General features: G+C 33.4%; 4 protein-coding genes, 1 long non-coding RNA gene and 1 pseudogene across 6 annotated transcripts; 5 read left to right on the top strand and 1 right to left on the bottom strand.

Moving 5' to 3' along the window:
* The first annotated feature begins 86 nt into the window (after positions 1-86).
* Positions 87-3,313, top strand: LOC120206654 (cysteine and histidine-rich domain-containing protein RAR1-like). Of its 2 annotated transcripts, XM_039206236.1 has the most exons (6): positions 87-319; positions 1,186-1,188; positions 1,272-1,354; positions 1,541-1,701; positions 2,701-2,918; positions 3,036-3,313. In XM_039206236.1, exons 1-6 carry the CDS (start codon positions 218-220, stop codon positions 3,129-3,131), a joined length of 663 nt encoding a protein of 220 aa, XP_039062167.1. In that variant the 5' UTR covers positions 87-217; the 3' UTR covers positions 3,132-3,313. The 2 variants fall into 2 exon arrangements, with proteins under 2 accessions (XP_039062167.1, XP_039062168.1); XM_039206237.1 differs by lacking the exon at positions 1,186-1,188.
* A 1,761-nt stretch (positions 3,314-5,074) lies between these two features.
* On the bottom strand, positions 5,075-7,602 carry LOC120206658. Its single transcript, XR_005524134.1, has 8 exons — positions 7,535-7,602; positions 7,348-7,398; positions 7,154-7,205; positions 6,978-7,056; positions 6,801-6,893; positions 6,447-6,491; positions 6,231-6,334; positions 5,075-5,317 (listed from the first exon to the last, which is right to left on the bottom strand). It is a non-coding gene; the product is annotated as an uncharacterized LOC120206658 (long non-coding RNA).
* Positions 7,603-12,255: 4,653 nt separating this feature from the next.
* LOC120206571 lies at positions 12,256-16,165 on the top strand (annotated as a pseudogene).
* A 965-nt stretch (positions 16,166-17,130) lies between these two features.
* LOC120206655 lies at positions 17,131-19,506 on the top strand. Its single transcript, XM_039206238.1, has 2 exons — positions 17,131-17,647; positions 19,151-19,506. Exons 1-2 carry the CDS (start codon positions 17,192-17,194, stop codon positions 19,322-19,324), a joined length of 630 nt encoding a protein of 209 aa, XP_039062169.1. The 5' UTR covers positions 17,131-17,191; the 3' UTR covers positions 19,325-19,506.
* Positions 19,507-19,857: 351 nt separating this feature from the next.
* Positions 19,858-21,308, top strand: LOC120206657 (heavy metal-associated isoprenylated plant protein 26-like). Its single transcript, XM_039206240.1, has 3 exons — positions 19,858-20,036; positions 20,142-20,223; positions 20,993-21,308. The coding sequence occupies exons 1-3, from the start codon at positions 20,025-20,027 to the stop codon at positions 21,217-21,219; spliced, it is 321 nt and encodes a 106-aa protein (XP_039062171.1). The 5' UTR covers positions 19,858-20,024; the 3' UTR covers positions 21,220-21,308.
* A 2,781-nt stretch (positions 21,309-24,089) lies between these two features.
* Positions 24,090-24,902, top strand: LOC120206570 (ethylene-responsive transcription factor ERF116-like). The gene has a single exon (XM_039206185.1). It carries the CDS (start codon positions 24,090-24,092, stop codon positions 24,900-24,902), a length of 813 nt encoding a protein of 270 aa, XP_039062116.1.
* Positions 24,903-27,714: the final 2,812 nt, after the last annotated feature.

Below are 27,714 nucleotides of genomic sequence, written 5' to 3'. Positions count from 1 at the left end.
AAAATTAGAAACTTTTAAAGTTAAGTGAGGAAAATAGGAGAGAAAAACATTTAGTGATAAATTTGTAATTTACCTAAAAAATAACTTGAAGAAATCGCGATACGCTTCGCTTGGCTTCCCGATTCATCGCCGTCGTCTAAGTCAACAGAGTTATTAAACGGGGAAAAATCAGAAGGTAGTTTAACAAGCAAGACGAGCATTTTCAAAAGCCTTATTAATGGCGGAGCAAGCTGTTAAGCTCCGGTGCCAGAGAATCGGCTGCAACGCTACGTTCACCGAAGACGATAATCCCGAGGGTTCCTGCTGTTTCCACGATTCGGTATTCGTACCCCTCCTTTAATTTCTCCTTTTTTTTTTGTTTCACATAGTCTATGATTGGGTTTTAATTTCACCGGGTTACATGTCGTATCCAGCTGCTAATTGTAATGCCCAAATCAAAATTAGATATATATTCTACCTCTTGATAACTGGTACTTAGTTTTGAAATGCAACAATTTGAATCTCCCCCTCGGTTAGTATTTGAAGTTAGATTTAAATTGGTTGAAATACTAAAGAAACCCTAGAGACTGCTTTACCTTTTCTTTGAAATGGCCTTTATTATGCTTTGATTTGTAATCAAATTAGGTTTTATTCTAATAAAATTGATTTAGGCTTATTAAGGTATAAACTATAAATAGGAAGTGATGATTTGGTGTTATCGAAATGAGATATAAAGTTCAGTCTCTTTATTGTTATTCTTTCCTTTGATTTATTTTGCCTGCATAGTTTACTCTTGCAATATGATAGTAATACCATCTATTTTTTTTTCACGTTTTGAATTTAGTGTATTCTTAAAAATAAACTAAAGTTAACCCTATCTATGTTTGATTTGATAGTTGCTTTTCTTCCCTGTTTCCACTAATGATTAAAACCATTAGGGTTTCTGTTTTCCGGTTATAAATTTTGTACATATTTGTGTTATACCTCCCTCCCTAGCAGTTTAAGAAATATATCTTGGATTTATGTGCATGTTGTTTACAGTATTATCAGCTTGTTTATCCATTTGCCCCTTCCTGGAATAAGGGTTTCTTAATCATAGACAATAATGGTTAAGTATGGATTTCGGAATGTTATTATATCTTGTGAATCATTTTTTGTCTTGCATGTTGGCTCGATTTCTTTGTATGGGTGAATGTATGCAAAAAGGGTGTAAGTATAAATTTATTAAAATAAATGATTTTTGTTCTTTTGATAATATCTTTTGATGCTGCAAACTTAAATTTCTTTTCCAGCCTATATTTCATGATGGAATGAAAGAATGGAGCTGTTGCAAAAAAAGAAGCCATGATTTCAGCTTATTCCTAGAAATTCCTGGGTATGTATTTCTCTTAATTCTTTCAGGTCTTGTTCTATGATTTGTACTGCTTTTCTGAGTAGGTAATAATAATACAGAGAAGGATTGAATGTTTGGAATCCTCAATTCTATGGAGAAGGAAGTTCTCTGTTCTATTAAATTTAATCATTCATTTGCATCTAGTCATTGTGTATTTTTTCAATGCAGATGTAAGACAGGTACGCACACAACGGAGAAGCCAGTGTTGAATAAGCCATCTGCTACTAAGACGACTCGAACTCCTACTCCTGTTGTTACTGCTTCCACCAGTGCAACATCAAAAGAATCTTGCCCTAGGTGCTCTCAGGGTTTCTTTTGCTCTGATCATGGTATGATCATAGTTCGTTCTCATGCTGTTTTTCTCTAGAATTATATAAAAAAATCATGTTATTAGCCATAGTAAAAACAAAAGAAATAAAAAATTTTATTTAGGTCACTTACAAGTTACAATGAATATTATCTTAAATAGGGCACAATGGCACATTAAAATCTTAGTGAAAAGATTAACATATTGTTTTATGGGTATTCCTTTCCTTTGGTCAATGTATTTACATCATGGCTTAAGTGGGTTAAATGAAATTTTAAGTGCACCCATCATCCCCAAAAAACAAAATCCAGTATATCATCATTCCCTTATCTGCGGCATGCTATTTATCTTGAGAAATTGGCACAGCTTTGGTTATCTCATGAAATTAAATATTTAGTTTCCCATTCTACATTATGATCATCATTCCCTTTTTATATTTTGCAAGCAATAATATCCAAATATTGTATTGTATACTTCTTAGAAGTTGAAGTATTCGGAAACCTGGATATGATTAATGGTTGGTTTCTGAGTTCTTCAGTTTTGGGCTAAAAATATATAGGCAGAGCCTACTGAATATTGTAATCCTTGTGGATTTGGTATTAGTGCAAACAAGTAAAATTGATTTCAATGTTAATGGAAAAACCATCTACGTGATGGCAAGGATTTCTAAGTTCTGATGGAGCATGAGTTGGAATCTAACAATAGATACAACTCAACATTTAGATGGTTTTTCGTTAATATTGTTACCAATTTTACTTGTTTGCACCATATGATGATGAAATTACTCGGTATATTGTATAAAATTAAATTGTACTTTTACTATGGTATGCTGACTGTTTAGGAACTTCAACCTAAGTTTTTGAGGTTTATATTTTGCAAGTGCCAATGTAATATTCGAATATTATGTGCATCTTAGAATTTGTAATCATCAGTTATTTCTTAATAGTAGATAAAACTGGTGATCTTGTTCTACTATGTTGCTATACTATCATTTATAGAGATGAAGTTGTCTACCTTGTAGGTTCACAGCCCAAAGCACAGAACCCCAGCCCGGTTGCACCCGCAAACAGCAGTGCAGATGTCAAGGAGTCTTCTCCACCCAAGAAGATAGTTGATATAAACCAGCCTCAGACATGCAAAAATAAAGGATGTGGTAAAGTTTTCAAAGAAATTGATAACCATGAGACTGCATGTAGTTATCATCCGGGACCTGCCGTTTTCCATGATCGAGTGAGAGGGGTATGCTATATAATCCCTTTTTATGATTAAATGTTGCAATCTAATACAATATTTTAAATATTATTTGCTATCCTTTTCTATTCTTACCATCCGTCATTCATTCTTATCTCTTTGCAGTGGAAGTGCTGCGACATATATGTAAAGGAATTTGACGAATTTATGACCATTCCACCATGCAAGAAGGGATGGCATGATGCGGATCCAGTGCCTTAGGCCATTAGCACGAGGAGGATTAAGTTCCTGTCATCTTAAAGAGGTTTTATCTTTTCCTTTTCCATTTTTTTCTATTTTGAAGGTGTCTCCGTTGCTTACAGCAACTGTAATCTAGGATATGCATTGTATGTGCTGGAAATGTTCTTTTTGCACTCATCTTGCAACTAAAACGGTTGAGACTAGTCACAGTGGTTAATTTTTTTTATATGAACATGGTAACGCTTAGACATGGTATTCGAATTGTGGAATCAGATAGTTCATGTCAACCACCCGAAATTCAAAGAGTTCCCAAAAGGTTCAAGACTCTGTGCATCAGTTTGAGAAATTTCTTGGAGTATGATGTCTATTTTCTTTTGCAAATTGTCTTTTAGAATGTGTTACTCAGGACTTATATATACACACACACACACACACAGAGAGAAGGAATCTACTTGCACTAGTATAAAATTAGTGTAGTTTTATACACTCTTGTAACTATTTGTCCAAAAAAATCTTTTAACAATTTGATCATTGAATTGTTTGTTCAATACATATAGATTATGCATGTCAAAGTTTACATAAAAGAAGAATATTATTAATTTTTTGATATAGAGAACTTTTTTGCTGTCTTTGTCGGAACTGTCTTTGGACATCAAATTAGATCTTGATTGAGCGAAAAAACTTTTTTTTTTGAGTCGCCACCTATCTTTTGGTTAATTGAGGTTGGGTTTTTAGAAATTATATCGAATCTATATGATATCTACCTGAACATGGTTTACTAAATCCTATCTAACATGTGTTATACCCATCATACTTTGGTTCGAATTGAAAAAACTCTCGTATGCTTTAGTTTAAATATTCTATTAATTTAACCCCTCTTCTTCCTATTATTCTCCCTCACCATCTTTATCCACCATCTTCCTCTTTCCTATATTCCACCATTGATGAAAACCATCTTCCTCTGTATTTGCATATTTTTTGCTTTATATATTTGTTATTTTGATTAGAACTATTATCAAGGGCATATTTGGGTAAATTATACATTTGGCAATTGAACTTTACTCTCTCTTCTATTTCATTTACTGAATTTTTATTTTTTTCAATTTAATCACTTAACTTTATACATTAAATTTTTAAGTTCTACTCAAAACCTTCTAACCCAAAATCCAACTCCCAAACCAGAGATATACACGGCAAAAATGGAGGTAAAAATCAAGAGAGGACCTATCTGTCTGTCGAAGATGACTCAGACCTATTGATTTCTTTAGACGTCACGTTTATCTGTAGCTTTTATGGTGTTGGTAAAAATGCTTAATATTAGGATTTAAATAGCGGTCCGTACCGCAATAGCGTCTGCTATATAGCAGTAGCGGTTTCGTCCGTGTTCATTATGTATGATCGTGATACTTACGATCACCGCAATAACCTATCATGTCAACAATCGCAATTTAAATCGCCAGGTCCAAGGAGGAGACGGTTGCTTGGATGGCTAACCGAGACAAATCCGTCAATGGAAAGGGCTCTAAAGTTTTGTTACTTCGAGACGGTGCCTTGTCCTCAAAATGACTATGGCTCCATTTCTTGGGAGACCAACACCAGAACCACATATAACAAAAAAAAAAATCAATGTATAAAGTTGAGTGAGTGAATTGAAATTGAAAGCACAGTAGTAAAATAGTGTAGAGTAAGATTCAGTTATCAAATGTGTAGTTTACCCACAAAATTTTCCACAAGCGTATCCCAAATAATTATCTTTTTAATTAATACTAAAGCTTCATCCGACTGAATACATGAATCAAACTCACTCAGAGCCCAATTAATCGAATTTTAAACATTTTTCATTCAAATTTAGCTCAACTTTTAGCATGGCTAGTCTGTAAAGATGTTTCCATAAAGAATGGAGGAATAAATACAGTTCATTTATTTATATACAGCTTCCATGATGTACATTTTATGCTCTTTTTCTCCTTTAATGGAAATCATGACTAAGGCTAACAAAATCTCACGTCTGCTGTACATTGCTATTTCTTTCAAATGCTTTCTTTTCTTTTCTTTCTTTTCAAGGAATAAATACAATTCAATTATTTATATAAGTATACACTGCTTCCAACAAAAGCTTGCTTGCTTGCTTTGCCCGCTTGAAGCGCCAGATGAAGGTGACCACCAAAACTACAGAGGGATTTCAGACTACATCCAATCTCAATCTCCTGTGACAAAAATTCCCAAAAAATGAAAATGAAGATAATAAGATTCTTTTTCTTAAATGTCTACTTCAAACAGATCATTCATTTATCGAGATTAACAGTAAGAAATGAGAAGATATTCCCTAAAAGAACGAGCTAATCTCACTTCACTCATCCAACGGTCTTAAATCTGTGTAAAACTAAAAAACAAAGTTTTACACCGTGTAAGTGGATCCTAACACACGCGCGCACACACACTTATACATATTCAAAGATATGCAATGTAAATAGTACCTGAAATAGATATGTTAAGGAGTGATGAACAAGAAGATGATTTGGTTTCAATCATAAATAAGAAGACCTGGGCTAATGGCCTAATTCAAGACTATCATGTTCATTTTAAGCACTCAACCCTTCTCCGAAACTACAAGAAAGGTGCTTTTATACGAGGTAGTTTTGGTTTGTACGATAAGTGCTTCTGAGTTTATATCCTATCTGCCTAAGACAGAGTTGCAAGTGCTTCAGTTGCAGAAACCAAAAAATGGCAGCCTGGTCACAGATTAGAATGTCTTGGGCTAAGTAAGTCATCCAATGTTTATATGGATGTAATTCTTGAATTTCCGATGATAAAAAAATAGTCATCAATCGTCAAGATACCGCAGAGCCCAGAATCCAGATATCTGACCTGTTACGCGTGAAAATCTTTAGCTGCATGAGAACTCTAAAACTAAAAACACAACTGTTTTTGCCAACAGGTTAGTTTGTGTTTAATTCTTGATCCATCAAGCTAAACTAGAAACACCGGCATAAATTTAACTAGCAAAAGCTTCTGAGGCCAAGATGTTATAGCAAAAAATAAAAGTAAAAAAATCAATAGATAAAAGTTACTGACAAAAGTAGGGAGCTCTCAAATACTACAGGGTAAAATAGGCTATACCTACTAATGTTATCTTGTCGCCCATTTCCAATATTCTTTTCTCTTCTACACTGGTACTGCACTTTTCCATTCTTTTGCAAATGTGCTTTGACCACTTCCATGATCTACAAATTCCACATTTTATATTCAATGTTAATGCAATGATCAGGAGGAAGATGTGTCAAATTACTTCAATTCTGTGATCTAGTGGGTGCATATAATCGTCATTCAATGTACCTGATGCTGCAGAAGCAGATTACCTGGCTCATTCTCTTTCGATCCCTTAATTCAACAAGTGGAAGAACTTAATAAGAATACAATTCATATACATGTTTTAGGTTCCAAAAAAATAAAAAATTTGAGGGAACCAACTTCAGAAATAGCCATTTTTTCTTTAGACATTTCAGAAGACGGCGAGAGCTAGATATACATGCAAGCGAGCAGCAGAATATTATCAAACCCAAATCAAGAGCAGATTGAGAAATTCTATTAAGGATGTTTAAGGTGTGGATAGTCCAAAAAAAAATAGATGGTTCATTTCAGGCTAAAGGTTGTTGCTGAATATATATTGGAAAAAGTAAGATTTAATACTTTATTTAATAGTTCCTTTGCTGGTTCATCTGGAAGCCTCGTTGTGGCTGATGTTTTGTTCATATTCTGGAGGACACCTTTACTAGAAGTTACCTGAAAAGCCAACAAAATAGTTCTATATTCAATAATTATTTTTAATATCTGTAGAACAAGGAAGAATCGGTATATCCGAACAACCTTCTTATTAGGAGAACAAGCTTTAGATTTGTTAACAGCTTCATGTTTCTCCTCCTTCAATGAATTGATAGACTTGAAGCTATGCAAACAAAGGAAAACAACATCAAGAGATGGAAGGAATGCAAAAGCTTTGAAGAGAAAAAACCGAGTGAAGCTAAAAGCCAAAGTAATATTACCTTCTGGTGTTTCATTTCTTGAAGTTGACACATACATAGCTACTTTCATTGCCTGCAAAGAGGACATTATTAACTCTTAAGTCCCAAAAACTGAAAATAGTACCGACATGTAGAACCCAAATAGGGTTAAAACTTGAGAGAACACTTAAAAATAAATACTAGAGCAGTATAAGATAAAAATATAAATAACCAACCGTATTATATGCATGCTGCTTGGCTCTCTCAGATGTCCTCAGATGAAACATCTAAAGCAGAGAAACAAAGTATATTCTATGTCACAAAATTACCCAAAAATGGATTATGAAGGATTCCTCATGAAAATGACAAGAAAGGCAATCACAAGAGGAGACAAAATAGTAAGTTCCAGTGGCTATCAAATACCTGAAACTCCGGTGGCTGAGGCATGCTTTTCTTGGAAAGGGGAAATGAAGGTGCAGCAAGAATCTATCAAATCCAAAGAAAATATTGAGACTACACATTCAACATCAAAGATACTATAAATTTCTCTACATAATTTTGTTCCAGAAAAATTCAAGTGAAAATTAGTTTTTAGATCTAAAAGTACTAACTTTTCTGTTTAAGGGGAGTGCTTTAAACAAATGAACATTTGATTTTGCATTTCCATCTGACTCTGCCTTATCTTTAGACCTGAAATTGTCACCATTTGGTTATCAGCTTTTAAGCAAAGCAAAATAAATAAATAAATAAATCTCGGGATGAATGATAGGAAATCAATTGTACCTATGTCTCTGAGCCTTATTGCTGTTTGTAGCTCTGGTTCTCTTGGAATTGTGACTTTAGTTTTAATATGAACACTATCAAGGGATTGGACCTGGACAACAAACTCAGAGTTTTTAGAAAACCGATAATGTTAGCTCAATCGTTATTACAGATTTATTGTCCCTGCAAACACATACACATGGTGATGGCATGTTTAAATTAACCCCGGGTAGTTAGCAACAAAAGAAAAATACAACTGACATTAGACTAACAAAAAACACTTTCTTAATCCTACAACTTACTGTTTGTAGTTTCTTGTGCACAAACTTAGATCGATGCTTCAAATGGGCAGCCTGCTTTGCAAAAAATAGAATTATTGAACATGCTCTTAGAACAAAATCCAATGGTTAGCAAATGAATTTCAGCTATATATGTAGTTTCAAATAAAACCAAAAAAAAACAGCGAAGTAACATGTAAAACTAACAAAAAGCCAAAGCAGAAACACAGCTATATGCCATGATACATACAACTAAGAAGGAGAGGGATAACAATATCATCAGCCAAATTACAGCTTGGGTTACAATATACTCTTGGCCATAACATATTCAAAGTGTATATTGCTTTCCCAGAATCCCTACCACTTAAAATCTGACCAGTCAGATTATTTCCATTTTCAACATCACATGGAAAATTATAGGAGGTAAACTCAGACATTCTCACAAGTGAATCATAATGATTGGTCTGGTTCCAGAAACAAAGAGAGCATTTGAACCAAAATACAGGTAAACAAGGTCCAATCTTGTATCAGATAAACATAAGTGACAGCACCTTGCATAAGTAGCCTTCTTCCAGCTTTTGTCTTTTGGTAGTATCATCTTCATTGCAGGAAGTACTCTTATTGAATCTGTCAGCAGGCTTTTGTAAGCTGTGTAGTAAAGGAACCAACCGGTTAACACCTTTTAATTTACCATGACTCCAATAGAGAATTAACCTTGAATTTGAGGCCAAAATTCATATTAAACCAGAATTCTAGCTATCAATGTCAGAGCATATAATGGTATCCGATAATAATAGAGTAACACCTTTTCTGATATTGATTGGAAACAACCATTCGAGATTGATTTTGCTTTGCCAAGTAACTTGCTGTAGGTTTCATCAACGTTGAACTCCGAGATAGAGATGCCTTGACCAGAGAATCAGTTTTCACCCTGAGATTACCTTCGCAGCACCTATCACATGCTTCTGATCCACAAATGAAACGAGGGACGGAAGAACATTAGTAAATTGCATTTCTAGGCTCTCTTTTTTAGTCATTGATTCTCTTTTGGCAGATTAATAAAAATGAACTATTCTTAAAACGAAACCATATTATAATCTCTACAAAGTGACTCTGCCAAAACAAACAAAAGTTGCAAAGAAAAGCACCGATTATAAACTACCATCCTAATTAAACAAAAAAACAGAAGAAAAAAAATCATGAAGACAAGAATATACCTCCATTATATTCATCACATTCTGTTGAGCCGTTGTCATGTTCTCCATCCTCATATGCATCATATTCATATCTCCATTTCAACTTTACTACCAAAGCAGAAAATTAAAATATATTATAAGATTATCAGAAAAGCTTCCAATAAAAAGGTTGTGACCAAGAATTTAAATTGCGGTTGCATCCGCGCTTTCGGTGCTTAACATGATCTTGTAATAGCGGTTTCAGATGGCACCATTATCGCTATATAGCGGTTGCTAGCCGCTATTCTGCTAGTGGACCGCTATTTAAATCACGGGTTGTGATAGTGTAATGATTCGATCATAAAAAACAAAACACAGGAAAAGGCTTACGAGAAGACGGATAGCTTCCAGCTGATTCAAACCAGAGTTCGGCTTCTTTAGCCTCCCAATCAGTTTCTGGGCAACTGAAATCATAGCATTGCGGTGCATCAAACTCGTACTCGATATCAAAAAACTGTCCAACCTCAATGGATTCTTCGATGGAATAAAATTGCTCCTCTTGAGCGATTTCAACAACCATTCTTTTATTTCCCCTTTGTGCGTGTGTGTTTCACCCAAATCCTCTCTGCAAAACGACGGAATTTAAGAAACCCACAATTCAAACATTTCTTTTCATTTTTAACCGTGCAATCTTTTCTTACATAATCTCTCGTTGATTTGTTTGTTTCCCAATTAACCAACAAAAAAGAAATCGTCGTGAAATTGCAAACCCCCCCCCTCTCTCTCTATCTATCTCTATCGATCGAACTTGTTCCAAGAATTGAGAGAGAAAGTTGTCAAACTTTCAAAAATCCATTGGATCTGGCCTTTCTCCCTTCTCTGTGCAAAGTGAGAGCAAACTAGGAAGCAAGGAAAAGGAAAGAAAAGAAAGAAACGGATTTTGATGGAATGAATGGGTGACACCATAATTTTGTAAGGAGGGGGAAGGGTTTGTTAGTTGGTACAATCCAAAATTGCTTCGTTGTGTCGAAGGCAACGGCGGGAATACCGGCAGATGAACGAAAGAGAGCATGATACTGGAGAAAAGCCATCTAGGCAAAATCAAACTGACATCCCTTTGATATAAAGAATGGCTCCATTTTAAAAGAAGAAATTATAAATTATTAGATAATTTTATTAGATTTTAAAATAAATTATCAAGGAGAATCTTTAAAATGAAAGATGAGATCATATGCTGTGTACTTTGGATCAAAGCAATGATTACACCACAAAGAGATTTAAACTTACTAATCATCCCACGAAATCACGAGAACCTATTTGTTATATAAGCTTGGATACATTTTGTATTCAGTCATCTATGTTTTATCGTAGTTTCGTTTTAGTCACTAAATTATTTTTTTAAATTATTGTAACGTTATATTTTGATTCCGTTTCAATCATCCGTCTTTAAAAAATTAATAATAATGCTGACATGTCATCACAAGGTAATGCAATGTCATCATTGGAAGAAAAAATATCACATCGATACTTTTATTTATTTATTTAATAGTGAATGACTAAAACGTAAGTTAAATATAATTTTGAAGAAAAAATAGTTAGTTGAATAAAACAAAACCGCAAGAATAAATCAGTGACTAAATGCGCAGTTTACCCTATAATCTTTAGTAACAAACCTGCGCTATCCAACGGTTTTTAACGCACTCGTTGACCTCATACATCAATTCGCGCGTCTTTTTGGTAACCTTTCATTTTCTTCTCCAAGTCCTTTTTTTTTGTTCTTCCTATGAAACAAACACAAATCTTCTGAGAGGGAAAACCGTTCCTCTTAATCTCTCTTTCTTCAGGTTTGTCTTCAACTCTGCACCTTTTTTTCTTTTTATGTTTTGCTCACTAGAAAACGTAGAGATAAAAAGCGAGACGAGAGCTTAAAGCTTTTATCTCCTGTTCTTCAATTTTGTGAAAATGGAGAATTCTTATATTCTCTTATGGTAATGTAATTGTTCATCGTCAGTTAATTGGAGATCAGTTAATTTAATTTTTTTACATTTAATCAACGATTTAGTGTATAGAGAGGTGAACAAGGTCGTTAAAATTGGTTCATTAGTGTTTATATCCCCTGTGTCATTTTCCGTGAAAACTGAGGCTAATTCTTGTAGACTTTGTTATTATATTGTTACTGCTAATCTGGAATCATTTTTGGTGATTGATAACTTGAGATATTAGAATGAAATCATTTTTCTGTGTTATTGAGCGGTAAACAAGGTTGTTAAAAAGCTTGGATCAAATGTCAGTTTTTCCCCTTTCATTTTCAATCGAATATATCATTTATAATCAATTCTATAGATTAAATTTCATTTTAGCTTAAGTTAGAAACTATGGAAATCCAGAATGCTGTATGCATTATATATGAGATAGTAAGCAAAACTAATATCAATTGTAAAAATGAGTGTTGTTCTTTCTAAAGGTTTCGAGTTCGAGCAGTTGCGTCTGTAGTGCGTGCGTTGTCAATGGCTAAGAAATATTTTGAATAGATACTATCTTATAATCACTCCGGACTATTCAAAAAAAATATTAAACAAAATTAATGTCTTAGGACAATCACTATATCAAAATTTGGATGCAGTTTATTATACTCCAGAAAAAAAGCTACCTCGTGTTAGGAATTTAGAGTTGGGAGAAAAATAATTAGCCATTTTCATGTCCCAATGCAATATACTTTGTCTTTAACTTTTTGTTTTTGCAGTCTCATTGTTCTTGATTCTCATTCTTCCCGCTAAAACTTATATAAACGACCACCTTTTACACATTTTATGCCATCTGAAATTTGAGTTTTTCTTTTTTTATTCTCCTAGCTTGCTCTAGGTGTATAATTTGGGATGGTTTATAATGTGAAGATATTGGTTTTGTCAGGAATTAATGAATAATTCACATGTCTACTCCGCGAATTGATCCACTTGTTCAATTAGAACAACTTATAAAACCCTTCTATGAGAACTTCAGGTATTGTTGAACATTCCACACGGAAGATACCTTAAATCTTTTATTTTTGTCTCTTGGCAAGATAATTCCCAGTTCAAATATTCCTCTTCCCTGCTTATATTCTAAAAATTTAACACTAATATAATATTTACCATTTCTTGGTTCCTTGAAAAACATCATTAGATCATCTGGGATGAAATCGGAGAGAAAGATGCTGACAGAGATGAAATGCTGCTTGAGCTTGAACGGGAGTATGTGGAAGTATACAGAAGAACGCAAAGCTCTCTGAAGCTAATATGAGGCATACAATTGCTGATAATGAAGCCGAACTCTCTGCTATCTGTTCAGCAATGGGGAAGAGGCCAGTGCATGTTAGGCAGGTCAGGAATGAAAGAACAATAAATTCTGGATGAAATGATTCCTATTAGATTAAACTACTTACTTATGGTCCAAAGATTTTCAGTCAGATCTAAAAATTGGAAACTCGAAGGAAAATCTCGGGAAAATTCTTCCGCAGGTGGAGGAGATGAAGAAAAGGAAAATAGAAAGAAGAAATCACTTCATAGACGTCCTGGACCAAATACAAATGATAAGAAATGAGTTAAGTGGATCCACGGAATCAATTTCCTCAGAAATACTTGTAGATGAAACTGACTTGTCCTTGTTGAAGCTTGAAGAATTGCACAGTCAGCTACATGAACTTCAGAAAGAGAAGGTCAGATTTCTTTAATTTTTCAATTCTTTATTGTTTCCGCCTCATGAAGACTTTTACTTATCTTTTGCTTGCTGACTCATCTCTCTTGTGCAGAGTAATCGGCTGAAGCAGGTTAAGGACCTCCTTAACATGTTGAACTCCCTCTGCTCAGTGATGGGTATGGGTTTAAGCTCATAGTTACCGAGGTCCATCCTAGTTTAGGTGAATTGGAAGGATTGAGGAGTATTAGCAATAATACAATTGAGTTGTTAGGTGCAACAATAAATAGGTTGCGGGAAGTTAAGATACAGAGGATGGAAAGGGTAAAAATGAATTTATTTTGCATACTGCGAAATCATTGTCCTCTCCTTTCTCTCTGATAATAATAGTGATTCTTTGATACTTTACAGCTGCAAGATCTTGCAACTACCATGATGGAGTTGTGGCATCTGATGGATACACCGATTGAGGAGGATCAGAAATTTCAGAATGTTACACGTAGCATATCTGCTTCATAAGATGAAATTACTGAAATCAACACTCTATCTGAGGATTTTATCAACAATGTAAGCTATACATATTTAAAGGGGACCAGTTTAGCTGATCTTCTCTTGGTTCTATACATTTCTAAAGGTAGGTAATTGCTTTACTCTGGATTAATAGAGAAATAAATATGCTATATTGTGCAGGTTGATGCAGAAGTTTCTCGGTTGGAAGATTTAAAGTCGAGTGAAATGAAAGAGCTTGTCCTCAAGAAGATATCAAAGCTAAAGGATTTCTGCAGGAAGACACACCTGGTTCCGGACACTGAATTAGAAGATGCCACTGAAGCTATTGAGTCTGGTACATGCTAATGATAAATCATTTTCATCAGACCATTTGTTATGCCAAACTTTTTCTCCCCTTTTCCTAGTCACTGTCATTCTTTATATCTTCAGGAGTTGTTGATGCTGCAACCAATCTAGAACAAATTGAATTTTGTATCGCCAAGGTTAAAGAGGAAGCTTTTAGCAGAAAAGAAATACTTGAAAAGGTCGATAAATGGTTGGCGGCATATGTGGAGGAGCGTTGGCTTGAGGAATATAACAGGGTGAGCATTTTTGTAATCTCTTCAGATTTTTTTTTCTTTTGGTCCTAGGATGGTAACCTTGCTTCATTGTACGTTATTTGAAATGACGAAAACCGATATAATTTTGGAAGAGGAACTCATATTTCCCTCAAGCGTGCTGAGAATGCTCGTGCCTTGGTTAATAAACTTCCAGGTACATGGTGACACAACTAAACATAGATTTGTAGTTACCATTTCACACCATGTTGCCCAAATTTTGAGATTTCTTCCATTGAATTTCTATTTTCTACCTGTTTTGAGTAGAATTAGGTAACACGTGCTGAAACTGTTCTATATCAATTAATTCAGGAATGACTGAGGCATTGACTAAAAAGACCATGGCTTGGGAAGAGGAGAGAGAGAATGAATTTCTGTATGATGGTATGCGTGCTCTAAAAACTTACCCCCTCCCCCCTTTAATATTCATATTCCATATTTGCTAACACTTTGGTATCTAACTGTATAACTAACTATATTAGACGGCAGTAAAGAAATCTAAGCACGATTCAACTACATATATCAAAATCTATATGACACAAATTGTTAACGCATCAAAATTTATATAAATATGAAACGAAAGTATGACACGAAAACAATACACAAATTGCAAGGTCTATCAAACTGACCAATTCTATGCTATCCAGATTCCTCTCCTTTCTATGCTCGAAAATCGCTACTTTACGAGAGGATTAAGAGAAACAACGCAATAAGTTGCGGGTAAGATAACTGAACTCATTTCCGGATCACAGTGCATATGTTAATATTGTTTCACCAATTTATGAAACTAGGCTGTATGTAATTATGTGGAAATTTCCTTGTTGAAGTTGATCTTCGTAGTCATTTTTTGTTGTTCAGGACCAGAAGAAACTTCAGGGACGGATAATAGTGGAGCCAGGATTACTTCATCGTTCAAAACTAAGCCTATCAAAGCCGCAGAGTGCAAAAAAGTATTCCAAGCAGTCTAGCTTTAAAAGATCCGCCTTGGGAGGATCAATGCTTAAACTTGATTCAGTTGATTTCCCAAGGACTCCTCAAGTACGTTCTAGTAAGAAAACTGAGCTTATGTTTCGAGACGACCGTTTAAATCATTGGCAGGATGATGCTATTCCAGCTTTCCCAGCTTGTAAGTTCTCTGTCCGTGCTTGTTACAGTCAAGAACTTCTCGGTTAGACTTGTCAATCCGTGTATTCATGTTGTATCCGTGTTTAAGATTAGTCATAATCTTAGCCGGTAGCTGATTCAGAAATTTAAGAATAGGGGGTCCAAAATTTTAATTTTATTTTCTTAAAAATAATAGGTATTCAAAAATTGTAATTTTTTTCTTTTTTCCTTAACACATTAAGCTAAATTTAACCACTTTTCCAAAATAATGAGATGCACTTGGCCCTATGGGGGCTTAGTGCATCCGCCACTGATCTTAGCTTTCCCCCACACCAGAAGAATTTTACCTACCCAAATCTGATTTACAGATTCATTTCTCGATTTAACTATGTAGCTGCTCAAGAAAGTTACATATTCTTGTAAATATTTATCACATTAATGACTTATATGTGTGTGTACATATATATGTTTATTTGTATATGTGCACTAACTACTAAAGCACCTTTGATTCTTGCTGGGCAAGCCAAAAGTTATGAAAGCCTTACACTTTCTCTATTTGCAGTTAACAGATGCCTGGAAACTGCCGGCACTCCCTTTCGAAAGCACTCGTCGGATGCTGCAAATGCCAACGAAGTAGATCCGCCACTGGTTCGTAAGCCATTCTCGCCCATCTATCCATCATCAAAAGCCAATATGACAAACAAGCTAGAAGATAACGGTGAAGGTAAAACTTTACAGAAAACGGTTCCGACCAATGATCTGTCCAACACCCTGACTTGCTTGAAGATAAATTCTTCGGCCTATGAAAAGAACCGGACGCCGAGGGCAATGCAGCCGATGGCGACAACCCGATGCAGACAGACAAAGCACAAACTGCAACAACACAAACTTCGGAGAACAATGATAGGAATCCAGTCGAAGGAAATCATGAAGAGATCGAAGAGTCGATTGAAGTAAGAAGGTCTGCTAGCATCTGCTCGGATAAACAAATAACATTGACGATACAAGTATGATCATCTCCCCAAAAAAAAAATATTATTTCTTTAAACTGAATCAAAATTTATATGATTTTTTTATTCTTTTTTTATTCTCATGTTTATAATTTTGGCTGTTGTGCTGTGAGGTGCGAAGTTGTAAAATCCCAGTATTTTCGTTCATCAGCATTATCCAGAATTAGAAAAATGTCAATCTACTGCAAATGTAAATTAAGTTACTATTTTCTTTCCTTTTTTGGTACATTTTTGTACCCATTTTTAAATTAATTTGCTTCTAACATTTTTTTTGCCTTATGTGCTTTTTCTTGTTTAGTTTAGTTTAGTTTTCTTTAGAGTTAATTGCATCATATGAGTAAATTAATTTAGAGTTATCAAAACAGAAGTAATTCGAAAGTTTAGTAATTAAATTATAAAATTAAAAGTACAATGAGTAAAATAGGAAAGAGTAAAGTTCATTGAAGAATGGTGTATTTTACCCTAAAAATTATGAAATGATCACTCAACTATTCATATATTTTAAACTCGTCATTTTTTATAGAAATTGGTGACAATCTAAATTTGACGTTAACATGTTGACTAAAATATAGTAAAATATGATCCAGAATCTCAAACAACTATACAACTCAAATGGTTATTTTATCATATCTCAGTTAACATGTTGACGGCCAGTTTAGACGACAATTAATTTTTAACAGAAAATGATGAATTTCAAATATATGAATAGTTGAATAATTTTTTCTAATAATCGAATGATTCAACAAAGCAACACCCTTTGATCGAAATATTATTTTATAATTTTTAATCGTTGATGGACTCAACAAAATACTCTATATACTTTACCCATTAAAAAAGAACTTGGGCCGGTCAGATTGGGAAGAGCCCATGGATTAAATAAAACCAATGAGAAATTCCTTAAAAATAATAATAAACCGTTATCATTAAATTAAAAAATCTTGTAATTCTTATCCTGCTCGCTGCTCTCCACTCAATGGCGCTAACGTTGACCATTAGCAATGGCAGTTGTAGTTACAGCACTGGAAATGGGGTCCGAATCCTCCGCCCCAACCACTTACCTGCCGCTCTCTCCCGTCGCCGCCGCCTTCTCCTCCCAACCTCCCCCAGAACCTTTCACCTAACCTCAGCTGCCAAGAAGTTCCGAACCGGACGGTACGATAGCAAGAACAGGAGGAGCAATCTCACGACCAAGGAACAAGATGATGAACTGGAGCGAAAAAGGAAGGATGGAAATGAAGAAGAAAACGATGGCATTGTTGGAATTGGATTAGATAACGTTGGACTTGGTGGGAGTTCGTCTGCGGTTTCGACTGACGGCAAACCGTTTCCGGATCTTCCGGGTCTTCAGCCGGATCCATTTGAAGGTCCGCAGTGGGATGTTCTTGGATTCCTTGTTCAGTATTTGTGGGCTTTCGGCATCGTTTTTGCGGTATTTCTCAAAGCTCTTAACACTGCCTTTCTTTTCTGTTTTTCTCTCGTTGTTCAGTTTTTGATCTAGTGATGCCTGAAATTTTTTGATATCTTAATTAGTTTGTTTGAATAAAAATTAGGAACTTTTATTGTATTAGACAAAGGGTAATTATCACTACTGTATATAGGGCAGCAAATTAAATAGAAATAATAGTTAGATTTCGGATATCGCTCTAGTAGTTCACGTGAGCCTATGACATGAATTTCTTAGAAGCTTGGGTGATCAAGGGGATCTATTTGGAGGCCTCAACTGACAGAGAGAGCTGGTAGTTTCTGGAGACTATCTATGGAGATATAACAACTGCATACAGGGTAAAGGAAATTTTTGGATTTGGATTTGAAGAATTCTGTTCAGATCAAATAGGGGACTACACCTATCAAATTATGTATCATAGGATGGGAATTACTGCCTACTGGTAAACAGTGATAAACGTTTTAGCTTCCGTTTCTCGTTTGGATTGATCTGCTTTCCAGGTAGCTTAGGATGAGGAATCATGGAAGGTAGACAGCATGCAGCACCTGGTTTAAAGCCTCCTCCTGTCTTCCCAATTGTGGTAAAACATGGAGTTGACTCCGTGTATGTGGTCTAAAATTTTATATCCTCCCCCTGTCTTCCTTGCATGGAAATTTTATAGAATGTTAAAACATTTGGTTAGAATGGTATTGACAACTTAACAAAATTGAGATCTGATCTTAATGAGCAAAAACTGCTGAAGATTGGAAGTTAAATGGCAATTGACAACTTTCAGCCTTAGGCACGACTCTTTTGTAATACTTCTCATTGGATAATTCACTGCCTTCTCTTTTTCTTGATGTCTAAATGGATAAGGCGCTCTTGCATGATATGTAGACTATCTGCAGATTCATTCCTGGATTACTTAAAAGAGAGTTTGAGAAGTTTTGTGGCTGATCGATCTGAGTATCTTTTTAACTCCTCACCTGTTGCAGATCTTATATAATTCTTTGAAGACAATTGGTCAAGAATAGTCTTTTTCATATTATTGAGTAACTTGAAAGCATTTAACTAGGTAATTATGAGGCAAAATTATTTGGTAAAAGATTTACAAGTTAATCTGCAGGGAAGCTTGTTCTGAAAATTAGTGGGAGAATTTGGCTGCGGATCCGTATCTATTTCCATGCTTGTTAGTTTGTGATTGTTGAAAAGCTTCCATATCATTTGATGAATGCAAAGAATATATTTTTCATTGCTGGAAAGTTTCTTTCTTCCCTTGGGTCACTGGGCACCCACTGGGAGTTTCGAGTTTAGTACCGACATTTTAGCAACAAACTCAATAGATCCATGAGTAGCCCTTAGTGTATCATTTTTTTGTTGTTGGAAAAGGCGTGTGTCTGAGTCGTTTATTTCATGATTCATTGGTACCCATGGAACATGTAAAATACTCTGCTTGTTTTTCTGCATTTTATGATTGATCAAGTTTTCTGCATCCTATTTTACTACCAGTTGATTGCTTGTGGGATTGCCGTTGCAACGTACAACGAAGGGGCAACAGATTTTAAGGAGACTCCTGCATACAAAGAGTCAATCCAATCTCAGGAGCTTTTAGAGCAACCCGATGCCTCTAGTTCAGACGTCTTCGAATCTAACCCTACTGAAGTTGCACCCAGTTTGGAGTAGTTGCAGTAAGATGGAAATGTAAAAGGGCCTGTATATCTGGATTGAGAAAAAAATCACTTGGAACTTTTATATAGCTGATGTTTGTTATTTCTCTTTGCAAATGCTTTATCCAAATGATTTTGAGATAATGTTAAGTATGGCAGTTAGCATATATTGCAGAGCAAAGTTGAAATTCCCATGAATATTGAGCTCTTTTGATCTTTTAAGCTAAAATTATTCTCTCATTAATTGGATTTGGGACAAATTTAAGGCCAAAGTTATGCCCTTTCCTTGTGTGAAAGAGAACAAAGCTTAGCAAATAAGCAATTAACTGATGCTTTTTCCAACAAGAGAAATGGAATTATGTACTTACAGGAACAACTCCAATAGGTGAAGAATATATAATAGGCAATAAGCTACCCTCTAAAAGAATCAGAATCCAATTACTATAGAGATAAAAAAGAATCCGGTTTAGGGTTTAAAGTCTATGATTGATTTTTGTAATTCGATTATGCATGCAACTCGGCTATGTTGTTTAAGTACGCGATTCGAATAACGATATTTGGTATATTTAATTATGTGTAACAAGTTTGTTCATGATTCCTTTTTCATTTTAAACAAATTCCCATAATTTTGCCTTTCAGCATAAACTTTCTTGTAGTATATAACCCCCCATTTTCCTGGAATCTTGAGAAAACGCCTGCTTGAGTCTGCAGGGTTCATGACAGAAAGGGCAAGTTATCCCCTCCATTTTCATTCAAAATGTTTTGATTTCTTCTTTTAAAGGAACCTTTCATTTGTGTTAATCTCTCTGCAAAAACATGTCATGCATTTGCAGTTTTGTTGCATGGTGACGAGGATCAACATGGACTGCAATGGCTGTTACAGAAAAGTGAGAAGAGCCTTCCTTGATATGAAAGGTGAGATCAAATCTTTATCATCTTCATAAAATATGCTTAATGAGAGCGCTAAAGATGGTCAATTTCGAGCATTTTTAATGGCATAACTACAAATGATGCCACTAACATTTGAGTTAATTGTTACTTTGGCCCTTATTATTTTCTTAGATCATTTTGATAACGTTTGATTTGTGGGTAAAAAGGTCCCTTTGCATATGAAAATTGTTAGTCAACAAACAATTAACGCTCCAAAATAGAAATATATTTCCCTTAAAATGAAACATTGGGGCCTACATGCCACAAAAAGAAAGAATAAGAGCTAAGGGGAATATTTAGTCAAATGTCATAGACCTTTTTATCCTAAAATGAAATGTAGGGGACCAAAATGCTTCAGAAAAAAGGATCCAAAACGACTATTCAATCAAATGTTAAAGATATTTTGATTTCTATTATTTTTTAGAGCATTTTGATACACAACGTTTCATTTTTTGGGAAAAAAAAAGCTCCAATATATGAAAATAATTAGTTAACAAATGATTAATGCTCAAACTATATGATTCTTTCTACCTTAAAATAAAAGGGGCCAATATACCACAAGAAGAAAGAATAATTGTTGAAGTGACTATTTAATCAAACGTTAGAGACTCTTTTACCCTAAAATGAAACGTCGGAATCATAGTGCTTCAAAAAAGACTAGAGTCAAAATAACTATTTATTTGAATGTTAGATATATACATATTTTAAAATAATGCCGTTTTAATAATGGTTTGAAGTTGATATGGGTGTGTAGAGTTGGAAGCGCATTTGATAGAGAAGAAGCAATGTAGGGTTAGCGTTTGTGGGAAATTCAACCCTCGAGATGTGGCCATCAAAATAAGGAAGAAGACGAATCGCAGAGTGGAGATATTGGAAGTACAAGAGCTGAACATCAACGATGAACAAGTTCATCATGAGGACAAGCCATTGAAGATCGCTTCGAATACCTGGAATCTTGAATCCAAATTGAAACCTGTCTAACATGTACATATTGATGCCTAAATACGTGTATATGTATATGTTTGTATGCATGTCCATGTACTATGACATGCATGTGAATTTAGATGATTTGCTGGGTGCTGCATATATCAAATAAGAGAATATGTGAAAAACCTAATTGAGATCAATTGGAGATAAAAGGAGTATTTGTTTTATTTGAGACAAAGTTAGAAGGATCAAGGAAATAATTATACCATTTTTATTTTGAAAGGCTAAATCCCAATAATTGAGAATGATATCATCCTTGAAGCCCCCTCTTTTTCCTCACTCATCTTTATCTTCTACCTCTATTCTCTTCATTCCTTCTTTATGTTTGAGCTAAGAAATTCTAAAGGTAGGAATCATAACCTCCATCACTAGAGCTTCAAATTAAACCATCATCCTCTCTATTTAGTCATGGTAGCCATATATAGGAGAGGTGAGAGGTTTTAGTAAAAATCTCTTAACATTTTTCTAAACTCTTAACCAAGTTAGTAGCGCATATGTTGATCCTTGCCCAATAAGAGAAGTTGGAGAAAGCTCCAAATGCAAAAAGAAGAAGAAGCTAGCATTAGGTTGAGCACTGAGTATTTTTACTTAGGATTTAAGGTAACACATTTCTAACTCATCTCTACCACGTGTAGATCACTAGATGTGTTTAGTTGGTTTGTATGAGTTTATGAAGCATATAAGTGAATCCATGAAGAAATATATTTGTTTTATATATATGGTTATACAAATTCACTTAATTGGAATCAAATAATATTATAGAATTATCAATATTTACGATTAAATTTAAACAGAAACTCGAAAAATCGAATCGATTCGAAAAAAATCAACTCAACTCCGAGTTGTAAAATAAGACTCGTCAACTCGAATAAGTTAATTTTTTGACTCGACTCGATCGAACGCTCACTCCTACTAACTATGATAAAACAAAGTTTTGAGATTATCTTAATCTTTGGTTCGAAAATTCTTTTGTGTAGTCTTTGGTTTTCTTTTGATCTTTAAAGGTGATTCATTTCTGAAAGACGACCACCCTCTACAAGTATCCACACATGAACGATGACGAATGGTTATAGAATGTTGGTTCTAATATGTTTTTCTCAAAATAGTTTTTTTTGGGCGACTGTAAAGAGTGATTAACCTTAACCTCGTGCATATAGTATCAATATATAAAAGTATGACTTAATTATGGTTAGACTAAATCCTCTGTTTTTAATTAATTATTTTAATTATTATTATTTTAAATTCTTTAAATTAAATAATAATTTAAATCATATCTCTTATTTGACAAGAATTTAATTTCAATCAAGAATTAATAAACATGCTATTAAATATTATTTCTGAATCAAATAAAGAAATAATAATAAATAAATATTCAGTCAAAAGAATACGAATTTAACTTCTTAAATTCGAATGAAAAATAAACCTTTTAATATATAATTTAAAATAATCTTATTATCTTAAATTATTATTGAGAGTAATAACCACAATCATTCTTATTTATTCTTAATGTGCAACTCGGGACTTAAAAAAAACACTTATAGTCAGAGGATCATTTTATAATTTTTAAAAGTTAGGACAGCTAACAAATCAGCAGCATGTAATCAAAGGGACTCTTAAAAGTTGGGATTTAGCAGCGGTTTTAATTTTTTTTAATCTAAAAGTACCTAATTCTAATAATAATACTTATTTTTTTAATTGATTATCCATATCTATACTCGTTAAATTAATCATTATCATCTTTTATCAATTATATTAGTTATTATATAAAAAAAGTTTGAAGAAATTTTGGAATTGTCAAAAATACTTTTTTATTTGTAATATACTATTAATTTAACATTTATTTAGAAAAATAAAATATTAAATTTTAACCAAAACTAAATATCAAATCCTATCAAGTTTTAGAAAAAATAATAATAATAATAATAATAACAATAATTACTATTATATAAGAAAAAAATAAAATTCAAATAACAATTAGAAAACAAATCTGTTGGAAAACAATAAGCTTATCAAAGAAACAAATGTCTTAGTTTACGATTTCCTTCTCGAAGTACACACTTTTTCATTTACTTAAAAGTTTATGGTTTATTGATAATTAAAAAAAAACTTAACGTTCGTTCATGTAATAGACTCAATTTATTATTTTAACTTCGATTGTATTTTCGCATTAATTTAACATCGAAGTTGTTTCATCACATCATTTTATATCATTATCCTAACTTAAAACCCTAAATTATAAACTCTAAATTAGTGTTTAGGATTTAGGGTTTAGAGGTGATGGATTATGGTTTAGGTTTTTACAGTTTAGGGTTTTAAGTTAGGGTAGGGTACAGAATGATGCAATTGAGCAATTTCGAGAACTGAATTGATGCGAAAATACAATAGGGGCAAAAGTGATAAATCGAGTCTACTACAGAAGTAAAAATTACCCTTTTACCCAAAAAAACAAATATGACAAATTTGTAAGCACCCTATATTATACCCTTTGAGAATTACTCAATGATAGATGAATATTTAATAAAAAAATATGGCTGAATATACTATTTAAAAAAAATTATTTACCCTTTTTTATTATAAAACTATTCTTTAAAAAAATCTCTAAAATTGGTAAATGTTTATTAAATTTAAACGTTGGCGATTAAACCTTTTCTACTTTTTGTCTTGCTTAAAAGTTTTTGATTTCTTAATAAGTTCAAAAGTTTATGGTCTTTCTTGATGATCAAGACTGTCAAAACGATACGTTAAATATTTGGTTCCTTTTATTCAATCCCCTTTACTATGTATAAATCAACCAACGAAGAGGAAGAGCTTTGCCTTGTGATGTTCAATGCAGTGCCATGCAAGTCCCTGAGTGAAGAACAATCATGAAGCCGGGTTCGAGTTTTCCGAGGAAGGCTCGAATCATATATAGTGATCCTTATGCCACAGATTCATCCACGGACGAAGAAGCCACAAACAAAGCGAAGAATCGGATTCCGGGTATCAAGCGATTCGTCAAGGAGATTACTTTTTCGGTTGTTCCCGTCGACTCTTCGGAGGACGATGGCAAGAGACGTCGAAAATCTAGCACCATGTCCACGGGCGTTCGACGAAGGCCTTCGGGCAAGTTTGCCGCGGAAATCAGAGACCCCTTCACCAAGAACCGTCAATGGCTTGGCACTCACGGCACTATCGAGGAAGCTGTTGCTGCTTATCAGAAAAGGAAACGCGAGTACAAGATGATGGCGACCGAAGAGAATAAGAATTCATCGTCGGCTCCGCCGTCTCCTTCCTCGGTGCTCAACGTTCCGGTCAATGTCAATGAAGCAAGCCATGAGATGGACACAATGGGAGATCAGTACGTAGTGAAGAAAACCGTGAAAGAACACAAATTCGTCCGGCAATTGAAAACTAGTGTGGACCACGAGGTATCCGTTAAAGATTTGTGGAAGGATGAGGCATCGATCACCGGATTGTGGGAACCTCCATCGGCTTCGGATTCATGGGACGAGCTCTTCGGACGGTGTGGTCCCGAGAATCATACGTCTGATCTTCATAATGGACTTCTATCGTATGACAACGGCGTCGGCCACTGGCCGGAGAACATCGAGTTGATTGACTTGCCTGACATGAAAATAGACAATGAGTACATGGCTTGGGCGGATGAGATACTAACTGAAGTAGATTTTTGCAGATAAGATGTATTATTAGCCCAAGTTGAATTTTAGCATTCTTACCAAATAATACCAGCAAAATTAGTTCTTGTTGCTAATTGTCATTAAAGTATTCAAACATCTTGTAATGAGAGTGAAACATGTTTACTGAACCATGGATCTCTTGTCCAAAATTATTGATGTTTAACTAACCGGGATACGAGGTTAAACCGATTAGACCTCCGATTCGATCGATTAATTCGACTAAGACAAGCTTATATATTATGGGTTAAGCACGTTATATAAGCTACATGTTTGTCCCCCAAATCGACTTCCACGACCTATCAACAATTTCGTCTGAAACACAAACTTATAGCTACCTGGTTCAATTAATTGTTTTACACTTTTTTTCTCAATGGAGTTCAACCAAGGAGTTCCACAGACAAGAACAAATGCAAGAAATAATTTTATCGAATCGAATACGAGTAAAATGGATTGAACCAATTTGGGGTCTGAGGGTACCTTGTGTAAACTCCGACTCAACCTCGCGACCTGATATCATCCCTCCTCAAACATCAATGACTAATCTGCAAATAAACAAGTGACTAATCTGCTACGTTTTGGTCACTCGTCATTAATAATAAACAAAACTACAAACGTGACAATTTTTTTATTTTGCCAATTATGACATAGCATTACCTAATGGTAATACATCAGTATCTCTGTTAACCTTTTAACGAAGGGTGACCAAAATTGAATCAAAACGTAATATTAAATATGATTTTAAAAAATATAATTGGGTGACCGAAATGAAACTATCAAATATATAAATGACTAAATATGTATTTTACCCAAAATATAGATTCAATAAGCAATATATATATAATACCTATAGAAGAGGTACCAAACTCAAAACTAAATTAAACAATAAAAAATATCTCATGACATATCCATTATTTTTTAACAGTGAGGTATTAAATTAAAACTTATATTAAATATTATGTTTATTTTTAAAAAATTAAATATAAAAATAGAATAAAATTAATAATTTAAATACTAAACGTATAATTTAATTTTAAATGTTTTTACCTAATACTGAATTTTCATAATAAATAATAATATATGTAATAATTTATAAATATTAATACAAAATAGATAAATAGCCCACTAATGCTATTTTTAGTTTCTTTAATGCCACGTCCACACCAAGTACTGAGACCCTGTGGCTTGGATTAAGATAAAACGAGTAAACGACCTGGGCAAAAACGTCATTTCCATTTTATAATAAATTCAATTTATTAATTTTATCTCTATTATTTTTTAAATCAATTTAATCTTTGAAGTTGTTTAGCGTATTCACCCTTACCCTTGAAGTTCATTGATCTTTTTGACTAATGTGAGTTTTATATGTATATGGATTGAAGGATTAGTAAAAATATTTATTAAACACAATGATTAGAATAAATTCTTAAAATTTTATTATTTATTTCAGTGAAATTAAGGGATTATGTCAAATATTTGAGATTTTTTCTAACTGTTATATTTAATAAATATTTTATTAATTATTTTTTAATACATGTCAATCTTCATCAAGCCACATCAATATTATTGTCTGATTTGAAAATTGATGGTATTGATAAATGCAGAAGATTAATCGTTCTGTTAGTTAAAATGAACTTATAGGACTAGATGAACACCTTAAACAAATTCAAAGACTAAATTGAAGAACAAAAACAATATGAACGAAATTGATAAATTAAATTTATTATATAAATAAAAAGTGTCCCTTAAACCTTTTTTTCTTTTTAAAATGATAATAAAATAATATTTAAAGATTTACTCTAAGTCTCATCATTCTTTTCAATCGGAAAAGTTATCCAAAAATAATATAAGATAAAAATACATAGTTCAAATATTTATTTTGATAACAAATAATTTAAATATTTAAAATAATTAGGATAAAATAAATAAATGATCCGGCTATAAAATATTATTTTGTTAAGCATTTAACTATTAAAAGTTATAAAATAGTCAATTGATTATAGGATAATATTTTATTGAATATCTCAACTATTAATAGTTATAAAATGATCATTTGACTATTTATATATTTCAAACTCGTTATTTTCTATTAAGAAATTGATGATTGGCATTTTATTAATATCTATTGATGTCGACTTTGCTTTCAAGCACTTAATCTATAATATAATATTTTAAACACTGGCTCGAACAAATAATGCAAATGGGAAGTCAACCCATAAAATACAACTTAAACGATTTTGGAATCAAATTTTATCATATCTCAATCAACAAATTGATATCCATTTCATACAATCATCAATTTGTTAACGGAAAATGATAAATTTGAAATATATGAATAATAGGATGACCATTTTATAATTTTTATTAGACAGACTTAATAAAGTAGCACTCCTTGGTTAAATAACTAAATAATTTAATAGTTACAGGACTAAACAAAATAACATTCTACAATCGAGGGACCATTTGGGTACTTTATCCAACTGATTATTTATTTTAGGCTTAAATATAAAATAAGTGCTCAAATTATACTTTTTTCACAAATAGTGCTTAAAGTATTTTTTGATCATCCAAATGTCTAATATTACAAACGTTACCACTTTGGTGTTAAGACCATAACGATCATTAATTTCTATTGTTAAATAACACATGTTGAGTTCTGGTAATTTTGAAATTTTTTATTTAAAATTAGACATTTAAAAATATAATTTTTATTTAAAAACCCTAAACTTTTGAAACTCTTAAAAAACTCAAAGTTTGAAAAACTTTATTACAATCCCTATACTCACGCCGATCATCTCGATCCATCGTCATTACC

This window comes from Hibiscus syriacus, unplaced genomic scaffold (assembly GCF_006381635.1).
Source record: "Hibiscus syriacus cultivar Baekdansim isolate YM2019G1 unplaced genomic scaffold, ASM638163v2 tig00013960_pilon, whole genome shotgun sequence".
In the NCBI taxonomy this organism is placed as follows: domain Eukaryota; kingdom Viridiplantae; phylum Streptophyta; class Magnoliopsida; order Malvales; family Malvaceae; genus Hibiscus; species Hibiscus syriacus.
The sequence above is the reverse complement of the archived record's forward strand: the minus strand, read 5'-3'. Positions and strand labels throughout refer to the sequence as shown.